The sequence below is a fragment of the Rana temporaria genome, chromosome 4 (genome assembly GCF_905171775.1).
Source record: "Rana temporaria chromosome 4, aRanTem1.1, whole genome shotgun sequence".
Classification (NCBI taxonomy): Eukaryota; Metazoa; Chordata; class Amphibia; order Anura; family Ranidae; genus Rana; species Rana temporaria.
The window spans coordinates 65514005-65527570 of NC_053492.1; the positions used below are offsets into that span (position 1 = coordinate 65514005).

At 43.8% G+C, this 13566-nt stretch overlaps 1 protein-coding gene across 2 annotated transcripts; it reads left to right on the forward strand.

Moving 5' to 3' along the window:
- Positions 1-1450: 1450 nt before the first annotated feature.
- On the forward strand, positions 1451-12117 carry C4H19orf25 (chromosome 4 C19orf25 homolog). Of its 2 annotated transcripts, none has more exons than XM_040348513.1 (3): positions 1451-1589; positions 8183-8343; positions 11377-12117. In XM_040348513.1, exons 2-3 carry the CDS (start codon positions 8214-8216, stop codon positions 11565-11567), a joined length of 321 nt encoding a protein of 106 aa, XP_040204447.1. In that variant the 5' UTR covers positions 1451-1589; positions 8183-8213; the 3' UTR covers positions 11568-12117. The 2 variants fall into 2 exon arrangements, with proteins under 2 accessions (XP_040204447.1, XP_040204448.1); XM_040348514.1 differs by lacking the exon at positions 1451-1589 and adding an exon at positions 1607-1875.
- The last annotated feature ends 1449 nt before the right edge of the window (positions 12118-13566 follow it).

Here is a 13566-nt window from a genome sequence, read left to right on the forward strand (position 1 = left end):
CACCTAATCCCTTTAAAATCAAACACATAGTAATTACACAGGTTCTGTGGTAATTAAACTCACTTGGTACCTTTTCTGCATTAAATTAGCCTCAGAACCTGTGTAATTAATATGTGTTTGGGTTTAAAATAAGGTGGCCAGATTTTTAAAATGAAATCTGGGGACATATATTTTTTTTTACTAGTAATGGTGGCAATCAGTGACTCTCTGCCCGTTGCTGCCTGCCTCATAGCCAGTCAAGTCTTAGGCCTCATTCACACTTGGCCGTTGGGGTCCGTCTGTCGGCGGACCTGAACGGTCGCTCCATGCATCGCTATGAAGCGTCGGATGTCAGCGGAGACATGTCCGCTGACATCCGACCCGATCCAACCTGCTAAAAACAGACGTATGGGGGCCACGTCCCCATCCGTCCATGCGGATCAGATCGGGTAAGATCTGATGAAAACGGACATGCTGTCTGTTTTCATCAGATCGCTCCATAGGGACACAGCGGTGCCCGACAAGCCCCTCCCCGCTCAGTGAGCAGAGAGGAGCTTGTCATTGTCGGCTCAGCGGAGATCTGCGGACTGATCTCCCGCTGAGCCGCAGGCGTATCGACGGAGTCCGCCAAGTGTGAATGAAGCCTTACTCTCTGGGCTCCGGCCACTACCGGGTGGGGAGCGGAGGAAGATCACTCTGCCAGGTAAGGCATGGCGATAAACAGGCAGGTGGCTGGCCGGGACTTAAGCCAAGGCAGAAGAACATGCGAGCGGAGCTGAATGGGCATGCACCCGAAACTGGAGAAATATTCCCTCCGCTCCGACCAGCACATGATCATCAGAAAGGGGCGCAGATAGTGGAAAAAATACACCCCCCTAGGCTAGTAGAAGCAGTGGGGGGGAATGTGTGTAATTCATAATTCGTTTATTTTTTTATTCTACACTGACTGTCTTTGAAATTGCCCTAGCCCCTGTTCAAATCCAATCTGGAGACTTGGTCCGGGGACAGTGTCCTCAATCCGGGGACTGTCCCCGGAAAACGGGGATGTCTGGTCAGGTCACCCTAGTTTAAAAGGATTAGGTGGCAACCCTAATGTGCAGCCATGCCTGTGCAAGTAAACACAGCCCTTGCATGGGTATACACTGTAGTATGCCTGTATACACGAGACCTTAGCATGCATGTACGTAATTGAAGCCAAGACAATGTAGTCCCACTGTCCAGCATTAGGGAGAGATTATGCACATGCTTCAAAACAGGAAGTGAGAAATGGAGGACACAAGGAAGATGGAGGGGTACAAACTTTAGCAGGTAAAGGTAAATTTACAAAAGGATCGTTAAAAAAAATATTCGTGATAATGATTTACACAAACAGCTTATTCTTAAGGCAATGGTTTTAGTTTGGATTTGCTTTAAATAAAGTTGATTGAATTACATTTCATTGGCGCTGATTACTCTTCCTGTTAGCCGTGGTTGCATGGCAACAGGAAGGAAGTGGGAACCCCGAGCACTATGGGTATATGAAAGCGAGGCTTGGTTTCAGGGAGGCAGCATAGAGCAACGTTGTAAGAAAACCCAGCTGTGTGCGAGCAGAAGAAAGAGAGATCTCTCAGGTATTGTGTGATCTGCTCATGGGTCTGTCTGTGAATAAGGAGAGCAAGAGGTGTGCATTATTATTTCAGAGAAGTGATTGGAAGGAGCTGTGTACACCACATCGGAAGCAGGAAGAGAATGGATGATGTGTCTGCAGGAGGGGGAGGGGAATGGGAGAGCTCTGCTTCTACAGGTCAGCATGGACGGCAAGAGGGCCACAGGGTGACAGAGACCCTTCACCTCTACTAGAGCATGGCAGGATGAGCTTTCTGCACAGTGCTTGCTTATTACTGCTCTGTGATAAAGGTAACAGAGATATAGCAAGTGCACTACCAATAATATACAGAGATATATAGCAAGTGCACTACCAATAATATACAGAGATATAGCAAGTGCACTCCCAATAGTATACAGAGATATGACACGTGCACTCACAATAATATACAGAGATATGACACGTGCACTCACAATAATATACAGAGATATGACAAGTGCACTCCCAATAATATACAGAGATATAGCAAGTGCACTCCCAATAATATACAGAGATATGACACGGGCACCACCAATAATATACAGAGATAAAGCAAGTGCACTCCCAATAATATACAGAGATATGACACGTGCACTACCAATAATATACAGAGATGTGACAAGTGCACGCACATTAATATACAGAGATGTGACAAGTGCACTCCCAATAATATACAGAGATGTGACAAGTGCACTCCCAATAATATACAGAGATATGACAAGTGCACTCCCAATAATATACAGAGATATGACAAGTGCACTCCCAATAATATACAGAGATATGAGAAGTGCACTCCCAATAATATACAGAGATATGACAAGTGCATGCACATTAATATACAGAGATATGACAAGTGCACTCCCAATAATATACAGAGATATGACAAGTGCACTCATAATAATATACAGAGATATGACAAGTGCACTCCCAATAATATACAGAGATATGACAAGTGCACGCACAATAACATACAGAGATGTGACAAGTGCACTCCCAATAATATTCAGAGATATGACAAGTGCACTCCCAATAATATACAGAGATGTGACAAGTGCACTCCCAATAATATTCAGAGATATGACAAGTGCACTCCCAATAATATACAGAGATATGACAAGTGCACGCACAATAACATACAGAGATGTGACAAGTGCACTCATAATAATATACAGAGATATGACAAGTGCACACACAATAGTATACAGAGATATGAAAACTGCACTCACAATAGTATACAGAGATATGACAAGTGCACTCCCAATAATATACAGAGATATGACAAGTGCACTCATAATAATATACAGAGATATGACAAGTGCACTCATAATAATATACAGAGACAAAATTGCAATAGGCATATAATGATTTATTTGCGCAAAAGATATTGCATCTACAAACTACAGACCCTCCTGTACCTTTTGTATTGTACTGTAATTGTGTTGTCCCCCTATACATTGTAAAGCGTTGCAAAACTGTTGGCGCTATATAAATCGTGTATAATAATAATTGCCCCTGTGAAAACAGGGAATCGCATTGTTTATATAGGCAGTTCCCTGTTCTGCCTCTGTATACAGTGATCATGGGTAGCCGGCGGACATCGGGTCAGCTCACGCGGCGGGCGCACTCGTGTCTGATATCCTCCCTTGTTACAGGTACGTCGGTTCGTGTAAGAGAGCCAACCTACCTCAGCAAATGTACATGAGCTGGTCGACAAGTGGTTAAGATAATCTGAGTCTTGATAGGCAGCTGTAAGAAACATTTTAATGCAGCTATCAGACTCATGTTTTGAGTCATTAGTACTTTGAAATATCGGCCCGCCAACTTCCATGGAGTCTGTGAAGTCACATTCATGAGAACCGTGATATTATACCCAGCTCTATTGCTCCAGTAATGAAGCATAGCACTCATGTGTAGCTGCTTTTCTCTAGTGCTTCTATATTGAATAAGTACATTTCCTGTAAGCGCAAAAAGAAAAAAGACCAGTAAGAGCCCATTCACGCTGACAGCGCCTGGGCTTTTCACCCCCGCTAGCAGCTAAATAAAGGGTTTAAAGCTCCCATTGATTTCAATGGGCAGGGGCGCTTTAGGAGTGGTGTATTCACTGCTCGTAAAGCGCTGTAAAGACTTTTTTCAGGCGATATTTTTAGCTCTAAAGCGCCTGAAAAACGCCTCCAGTGTGAAAGGGGTCTAAAAGATTCTCTATCTAACAAGGTACAGGTATTGACCCGAATGTATTATTTTCTGCTAGGACGCCATTTTTGGTTTTAATAATGCCATAGATGGTAATCGAAATATATTTAATGAGTTGCTGCTGCTTTGTCCTTTATGTAGGCACGCTTTCTACCCTGAGCAGACGTGCTAAGATTTATCTAACCGCCATCTGTTCCTCATGTGAAAGGATTGACCCTGGCTTTCCTTACAGGCATCGTGTCCTGTGAATTCCTCAGACCTTGATGTTTTTTTACCTTGTGTTTGCACATTCCTCTTTATAAATGTGTATCAGATCAGAATTTGACTTGCAAGTATATTTCTAATTAAAGCTGTGGGCAAAACCTAACTCTAACCTACTTTTTTTTTTTTTCTACCTTGTGAAGCAAAATATACTCGAAATCAGCCTGGATCCCTTGCTGGCTCCAGTTCCAGGTTCAGGGACCACTAATCCAGTGCTGTAGAAATGCCCTGTGCTTGCCAGCCCCCCTCTTGCTAATGTCACTCCTCTTCTGGATCCTGAGAGTACCCCAAAGCTCAACAGCCAATAGGAAGTGTCCATGTCACAGGGGACGTGCAGTAAATGCACACATGTTGACAAAAGTTACTTTAACCACTTCCCGACGGCCGTACGAATATGTGCGGCCGCAGGGTGGCTCTAATTCTCTGAGAGGACGCATATATGCGTCCTCCGCGCCACTAGAGGGCACGCGCGTGCCCACCGCATTCCTAAGATACCGATGCGCGTGCCTGGGGCCCTGCGATGTCCGCCAGGCACTCGCAATCGGCGGTTACAGAGACAAGGACGTGGATCTGTGTGTGTAAACACAGAGATCCACGTCCTGTCAGGGAAGAGAGGAGACCGATCTGTGTCTCTTGTACATAGGGACACCGATCGGTCACCTCCTCCAGTCACCCCCCTTCCCCCACAGTTAGAACACAATTCAGGGTACACATTTAACCCCTTCCTCACCCTCTAGTGTTAACCCCTTCAATGCCAGTCACATTTATACAGTAATTAGTGCATATTTATAGCACTGATCGCTGTATAAATGTGAATGGAGCCAAAAATGTGTCAAAAGTGTCCGCCATAACGTCGCAGTCCCAATAAAAATCGCAGATCGCCGCCATTACTAGTAAAAAAATTTAATAATAAAAATTAATAATAATTCTGTCCCCTATTTTGTAAGCTTTATAACTTTTGCGCAAACCAGTCGCCTATTGTGTTTTTTTTTTTTTAAATGGGCTATTTATTATAGCATCAAGTAAAAAATATTGACTTTTTTTCAAAGTTGTCGCTCTATTTTTGTTTATAGCGCAAAAAATCAAAACCGCAGAGGTGATCAAATGCCACCAAAAGAAAGCTCTATATGTGGGGAAAAAAGGACGCCAATTTTGTTTGGGAGCCAAGTCGCACGACCGCGCAATTGTCAGTTAAAGCGACGCAGTGCCGGAAGCTGAAATTTCACCTGGTCAGGAAGGGGGTATATGTGCCCAGTAAGGAAGTGATTAAAAGGATAGTTCGCCTTTACAAAAAAAAAAAAAAACTGCCTATGTAGAATAAAACAAACTGTGCAGCTCTGACTAGAGATGAATGATGCCCTTGCTATAGGTGTAGACCATTTACATACCTTTATGAAGCCTGACTGAAAAACTCCTCAGAATGTTGCTAAGTGAGGCCTAGTCATCACTGCTCACCTCCACCATCACCGGAGTGAACTCTTTCTTTGATTCAAACCTCCACTAATGCTCCTTCTCTCCCGATGCAGTAGCTCTGAGCTCAGCATTTGAGGGCTCACTCCTGTCATGGTGGAGGATGACTAGGCCTCACTTAGCAGCGTCCTGGTAGTATTCCAGTCAGGTTTTATAAGGTATGTAAATGACCTACACCTATAGCAAGGGCTTTATTCACCTTTAGCCAGAGCTGCATAGTTTGTTTTTATCTATAGTTGCCCCTTATTAGCATTGGCAGCTTTGTGGTAAAGGAGAACTATCCCTTTAAGGCAGTCCATTCTGGGCTGCCAACGCTACACATCACTTTTGGCCAGTGCAGCACACTACAATGTGTCTTTGTACATTGTGATACCAATCACAATAAATGGCAGCAACGAAACATAACATGGCTTAAAGCGGGAGTTCACCCAATTAGGATTTTTTTTCTCTTTTCCCCTTAGATTCCTGCTCGTTTTGTCTAGGGGAATCGGCTAGTTGTTTTAAAATATGATCCGTACTTACCGTTTACGAGATGCATCTTCTCCGTCGCTTCCGGGTATGGGTCTTCGGGAGTGGGCGTTCCTTCTTGATTGACAGTCTTCCGAGAGGCTTCCGACGGTCGCATCCATCGCGTCACTAGTAGCCGAAAGAAGCCGAACGTCGGTGCGGCTCTATACTGCGCCTGCGCACCGACGTTCGGCTTCTTTCGGAAAATCGTGACGCGATGGATGCGACCGTCGGAAGCCTCTCGGAAGACTGTCAATCAAAATAGGAACGCCCAGTCCCGAAGACCCATACCTGGAAGCGGCGGAGAAGATGCATCTCGTAAACGGTAAGTACGGATCATATTTTAAAACAACTAGCCGATTCCCCTAGACAAAACGAGCATCCATCTAAGGGGAAAAAGTGTCATGTGCGGGTGAACCTCCGCTTTAACACAGTTCACTGGAGGTAGAGTGCAATTGAAAGATGGTTGTCTCCCCATAACAGGAAGCGCCTGAACAAGGCCCTTCAATGTCAGGATCACCAGGCCACACCTTACTTATCTTAGCCCTAGAACTTAAACTAAACAAAGGCCCTAACTTATCTGCTTTCCTTAACCACTTAAGACCCGGACCAAAATGCATCTAAACTTGATTCTAAAGGACCTTGCCCCTTTTTGCGATTTGCAAAACTGACAATTGCGCGGTCGTACGACGTGGCTCCCAAACAAAATTTGCGTCCTTTTTTTCCCACAAATAGAGCTTTCTTTTGGTGGTACTTGATCACCTTTGCGGTTTTTATTTTTTGCGCTATAAACAAAAATAGAGCGACAATTTTGAAAAAAATGCAATATTTTTTACTTTTTGCTATAATAAATATCCCCCAAAAATATATAAAAAAAAAAATTTTATTTTTCCTCAGTTTAGGCCGATACGTATTCTTCCTATTTTTGGTAAAAAAAAAATTGCAATAATCGTTTATCGGTTGGTTTGCGCAAAATTTATAGCGTTTACAAAATCGGGGATAGTTTTATTGCATTTTTATTTATTTTTTTATTTTTTTTTACTACTAACGGCGGCGATCAGCGTTTTTTTTTTTTTTTCGTGACTGCGACATTATGGCGGACACTTCGGACAATTTTGACACATTTTTGGGACCATTGTCATTTTCACAGCAAAAAATGCATTTAAATTGCATTGTTTATTGTGGAAATGACAGTTGCAGTTTGGGAGTTAACCACAAGGGGGCGCTGATGGTGTTATGTGTGACCTGAAGTGTGTTTACAACTGTAGGGGGGTGTGGCTGTAGGTGTGACGTCATCGATTGTGTCCCCCTATAAAAGGGATGACACGATCGATGCAGCCGCCACAGTGAAGAACGGGCAAGCTGTGTTTACACACGGCTCTCCCCGTTCTTCAGCTCCGGGGACCGATCGCGGGACTCCAGCGGCGATCGGGTCCTGGAGCTTCGGACCGGGTCGTGGGAGCGTGCCCGCGACCCACGGCTGGGTACTAGTACTGGACGTACCTGTACGTACATGTGCCCAGCCATGCCATTCTGCCGACGTATATGTGCAGGAGGCGGTCCTTAAGTGGTTAAAGGGGTTGTAAAGAAAAACTTTTTTTCATAATAAGCATCCTTTACCTGCAGACATTCCTCTTTTCACTTCCTCTTTGTTCGTTTTTGCTCAGAAGTTGCTCTATTTCTTCTCTGTTCTGTTCACTTCCTGCTTGTCTGATTGTTTCTCACCACCGTGAAGGGAGGCTTTACTGCGGTGGTCAGTGACGTGCTCACCCCCTCCTGGGAACCACATCTGTGTGGCAGGACGCTCTCTACGTGTTAGAGACTTCAAGGAGGTGTGAATTACTGGGCGTGCCGCAATGCATACTGGGAAATGTAGTTCTTACATGAACGAGTGCCGCAAACCAGGAAGTAAATGAGAGAACAGAAACTAGAACGCCGGAGGTGATATAGATGAAGGAATTTAATAGGTATTTACAAATTTTTTAACAGAATCATTACACTATTCTGTCTGTCTACCTTGCAGACATTAATTTTAGGCAAAACATTTTTTTTCCTTTACAACTCCTTTAAACATTTGTATAAAATGTTGTCATTACGTTTTTAAAACAAAATTGTTGCGACATGTTATGGACTATGTGTTTGTGTTTTCAGACCACTACGTTTTTCATGAAACGTTCTCAAGATGACCTCCAGAGCCAAAAAGCGCATTGTCCTTCCTTCTCGACCAGAGCCACCTACTGTAGAGCAGATTCTGGAAGATGTTCGGGGGGCTGTAGCATCTGACCCTGTATTTGTTTGTGACCTCAGCGAGGGTAAGATTTTCTGTTAACGAGATGATGGCTGCATTAAAGTGATTATAACCCAATTATTATTTTTATTATTATAATAATTTTTTTTTATTATTGATCCTGTTCCTTTAACCACTTCAATACCGGACTTTTATACCCACCTCCATACCGGGCCTATTCTGGCACTTCTCTCCTACATGTACAAATCATCATTCTTTTGCTAGAAAATTACTCAGAACCCCCAAACATTATATATGTTTTTTAGCAGACAACCTAGGGAATAAAATGGCGGTCATTGCAACTTTTTATCTTGCACGGTTTTTGAGCAATCATTTTTTAAAACGCCTTTTTTTTGGAAAAAAAATGGTTTCATGAATTAAAAAATAACAAAACAGTAAAGTTACCCCAATTTTTTTGTAAAATATGAAAGATGATATTACGCAGAGTAAATAGATACCTAACATGTCATGCTTTAAAATTGCGCACACTCATGGAATGGCGCCAAACTTCGTTACTTAAAAATCTCCATAGGCGAAGCTTTGAAATTTTTTACAGGTTACCAGTTTAGAGTTACAGAGGAGGTCTAGTGCTAGAATTGTTGCTCTCGCTCTAACGCACACGGCGATACCTCACGTGTGGTTTGAACAACGTTTACATATGTGGGCGGGACTTGCGTGTGCGTTCGCTTCTGAGCTTGAGCTACCGGGGACAGGGGCGTTTTTATTTCTTTTTTATTTTACTTATTTATTTATTTTTTACACTTTTTTTACTTTTTTTTTTTATCGCTTTTATTCCTATTACAAGGAATGTAAACACCCCTTGTAATATAAATAGTGTGTGACAGGTCCTCTTTAAGAAGAGATGCGGGGTCAAAAAGACCTCACATCTCTCCTCCAGGCTGGAAAGCATAAGATCATGAAAAAAAATTCACAGATCTAATGCTTACTAGATGCAATTGCGGTTTTTTTACTTACGGGTGCCCGGGCGTCCGACGGTCATAGAGATGACTGGTAACCATCTGGTCACCAGTCCTCTCTATGCTTCCTATCCAGCGCACGGCGATCCTTTCTCCCGGCCCCCGATGGCACGGGGGAGCCCGGAGAAGCACCGGATGGCGGCGAGAGGGGACATGCCCCCCCCCCTCCCGCCGCCATCCGGTGCTTCTCCGGGCTCCCACGTGCCATTGGGGGCTGGGAGAAAGGATCGCCGTGCGGAACCACCGCTATGATCGTTCTTATGGTGCGTGGAACAAAATGATATCTAAATGATGCCTCTAGGTGCAGACATCATTCAGATATCACCGCACAAAGTCCAGGACGTCATATGACGTCCACCCAGGATAGGAGATCCCCCTTTGTGGACATCATATGACGGTGTGCGGTATTGAAGTGGTTAAAGCATAAATAACAGAACAGTGCTTGTGCTGTGTAATTAGTCCTATTCTATTGTCTAAAATACCTGGCTGATCCTGCCTGTGCTGCCCACCCTTCTGTAAACTGACCACGTTTATCAAGGCTGCTGATCAATGATTACCGTAGTCTGTTTACTTGCCTCCATCATCTCGCTGTGTCTCTCCTCTCTTCCCCTCTCTCTCTGCCAATCTGCTCCACGCCCCTCCCCTCCTGCTGCTAAAATATAAATACTTCACAGGGTTTTTGTGCTGCGTAGGTGCCAGATACAAAGATAGCGGTACAGTGACAAGGGGGAGACTGGCCAAAGGTAAAGGGGGCTAAAGTTCCTCTCAAGGTTTGTAGTGGGTGTTCCTGGTCTAAAATGGGGTGAGTATAGGCGGTACTTTAGGTAATTTACAAAAAGGATGGAGCTTGGCATAGACCAGGGTTTGACAAATTTGCTTGGAATCTAGGAGCCAGCTAAAAAAGTTAGGAGCCAGAAAACGCACCCCGTCCCGACGAGCTTGTGCGCAGAAGCGAACACATACGTGAGCAGCGCCCGCATATGTAAACGGTGTTCAAACCACACATGTGAGCTATCGCCGCGATTGGTAGAGCAAGAGCAATAATTCTAGCCCTAGACCTCCTCTGTAACTCAAAACATGCAACCTGTAGATTTTTTTAAACGTCGCCTATGAAGATTTTAAAGGGTAGAAGTTTGTCGGCATTCCACGAGCGGACGCAATTTTGAAGCGTGACATGTTGGGTATCAATTTACTCGGCGTATCTTTCATAATATAAAAAAAAAAGGGGATAACTTTACTGTTGTCTTATTTTTTAATTTAAAAAAGTGTAATTTTTTCCCAAAAAAGTGCGCTTGTAAGACCGCTGCGCAAATACGGCGTGACAGAAAGTATTGCAACGATCGCCATTTTATTCTCTAGGGCAGGGATATGCAATTAGCGGACCTCCAGCTGTTGCAAAACTACAAGTCCCATCATGCTCATCTGACTCTGGTGTCATGCTTGTGGCTGTCAGAGTCTTGCTATGCCTCATGGGAATTGTAGTTCTGCAACAGCTGGAGGTCCGCTAATTTCATATCCCCGCTCTAGGGTGTTAGGATAAAAAATATATATAATGTTTGGGGGTTCTAATTAGAGGGAAGAAGATGGTAGTGAAAAATGACATTAGAATTGCTGTTTAACTTGTAATGCTTAACTTGTAATACCAACGGCCACCACCAGATGGCGCCGGCTCACATATGGTGGTAATAACTTGTAATACCAACGGCTCACCATCAGATGGCGCCAGCTCCTAAAGCCCACCTTCCAAGCCAAGTCGCCAGGACACTATTTCTAGTCGCCATGGCGACCTGACGCCCGGGATTTGTCGAGCCCTGGCATAGACATTTCCAGTGTGGGGTTGACTAGTAGTGCCAAGAGCACAAAGGCTTATGGGTTGGGTGGAATCTGCAGTATTGCAGGCTCTGCAATGTGGTGTTGGCTTCTTTTTATGCTTCCATATAGCACAGCAGAGTTGGTTGACTCATAAAGGGTATGTCAATTGCTGAACAAACCATTTGGTAGATAGAATAGATGCTTTCATCCATGTGCTCGCTTACCATCACCCTGCTCCGTTGTTAACTTATTTGTTTGTTTTCTAACAGAGTCCTTTATTCCTACTTATGATGCATCCAGTGAGGCAAATAAGCAGTACTTACAGAGTTGTTCATATGTGGAATTAAACAACAAGTTGAAGGAAGCCCAGGACGAGCTGAAGGAACGATGTGAAGCTTTGCGATCTTCTGGGATGAAGATTGAAAGTGTTATTGAAGAGCTTCGAGAAGCAGCCATGTGAATTTAGTCCAAGCATGTACTTTATTTTGGCCAACTACTTGGTGCCAATGGTTTTTAAAAGTATAGGTGAAAAGATCTATATCATGATCACAAGAGTTTACTCCTCCTTTGAAATAAGCAAGTGCTTCATTGACATTGCGTGTCCACTTGAGATATGGGCACGGCGCAACATAAGTATGAATTCTCCTTGTGGCACAGTGAACACGATACAGACATTGCTCTTAAAGTTGCTGGCATTTTGGAGAAGAACGGCTACCATGGCTTTGTTGAGCACCGTGATCAAGCAGGTGGAGTACATGCCATTTCAGCGGCCGACACTGTGATTCAGTCCAGCAGGGTGTCATTCCTTATACTGTCCTCTCGCTTTCTTGAAGAGTCCTGGTGTCAATGGGTGTCTGAATGGTGCCTTGTCCATTCTATAGAGGAAAATACAGCCAGGGTAGTACCAGTTTATATTGATTTGCAGGCAAACCAAGTGCCAGACATTTTAAAATTCCTCACGGGTCTTGATTACAACAACAGATATTTTATAAATAAACTGTTAAATACTATGAAGTCCAAAACACGTTAGTGACCAGTCCGATATGCATTCTGCACTATACAATACTTTACCCAGACATTCCTCCAAAAAAATCTAAAAAGGTAACTCCACTCAAATAAAAAATTCTATATAATGCCTAACTCCACCTTTTAACATCCCTTTTAAATGGTTAATTTGGGCCAAGCTGGCTCAAACAAACTATTTACTGCTCTAACAGGTGCAATTTCTAGGTGCACTGTATTAACCACTTGAGACCCGCGCTATTGACAAAAGACGTCAACAGTGCGGCTCTCAAGTGCCAAGTGGATGTCTTTGGACGTCTTTTAAAGTGCATTACCCGCAAGCGCCTCTGGGGGGCGTGCAGCGGGTAAACACTGTCCCGCGCATCGCTGAAGAGCCGATGCGTGTACCTGGCGGCCGCGATGTCCGCCGGGTACACGCGATTGTCGGGAACACAGCAGGGACGTGGAGCTCTGTGTGTAAACACAGAGCTCCACGTGCTGTCAGAGGAGAGGAGACCGATCTGTGTCCCTTGTACATAGGGACACAGCATCGGTCACCCCCCTTCCCCCACACAGTTAGAACACACCCAGGGAATACATTTAACCCCTTCCTCACCCCCTAGTGTTAACCCCTTTCGTGCCAGTCACATTTATACAGTAATTGGTGCATTTTTATAGCACTGATCGCTGTATAAATGTGAATGGTCCCAAATTTGTGTCAAAAGTGTCCGATACGTCCGCCGCAATATCGCAGTCCCAATAAAAATCGCAGATCGCCGCCATTACTAGTAAAAAAAAAAATCATAATTCTGTTCCCAATTTTGTAGGCGCTATAAGTTTTGCGCAAACCAGTCGCTTATTGCGATTTTTTTTTTTTTTCTTTTACAAAAATACGTCGAAAAATACGTATCGGCCTTAACTAAGAAAAAAAAATAGTTTAAAAAAAAAATGGGATATTTATTATAGCAACAAGTAAAAAATTATATATATTTTTTTTTTAAATTGTCGCTCTTTTTTTGTTTATAGCGCAAAAAATAAAAACCGCAGAGGTGATCAAATACCACCAAAATAAAGCTCTATTTGTGGGGGAAAAAAGGACGTCAATTTTGTTTGGGAGCCAAGTCGCACGACCGCGCAAATGTCAGTTAAAGCGACGCAGTGCCGGAAGCTGAAATTTCGCCTGGGCATGAAGGGGGTTTATGTGCCCAGTAAGCAAGTGGTTAAATGTATGTAACCTCCTCTACATACAGTATACAGTGCTGTGTTCCGGTAGTGGGACGGGGACTTCCCATGCCTTTCTTGGAACAAAACAGTCAGCTGAGTGAGCTCTGCAAAGCCATTCACAGGAAGGTTTTTATTCTATGAATGAATACAAAGCTTAATTTGAATGGCTGAGGTGGAGAGGCAGGGGGTAATGTGATGATCTGCTCCACAGCCAATCAGAGGACGCTTTGTAT

Excerpts from the sequence above, each read along its gene's own strand:
- C4H19orf25 (XM_040348513.1), top strand. The coding sequence starts at position 8,214 with ATGACCTCCAGAGCCAAAAAGCGCATTGTCCTTCCTTCTCGACCAGAG. Across the intron at positions 8,344-11,376 it reads TGTTTGTGACCTCAGCGAGG|AGTCCTTTATTCCTACTTAT; the intron begins GTAAGATTTTCT and ends GTTTTCTAACAG.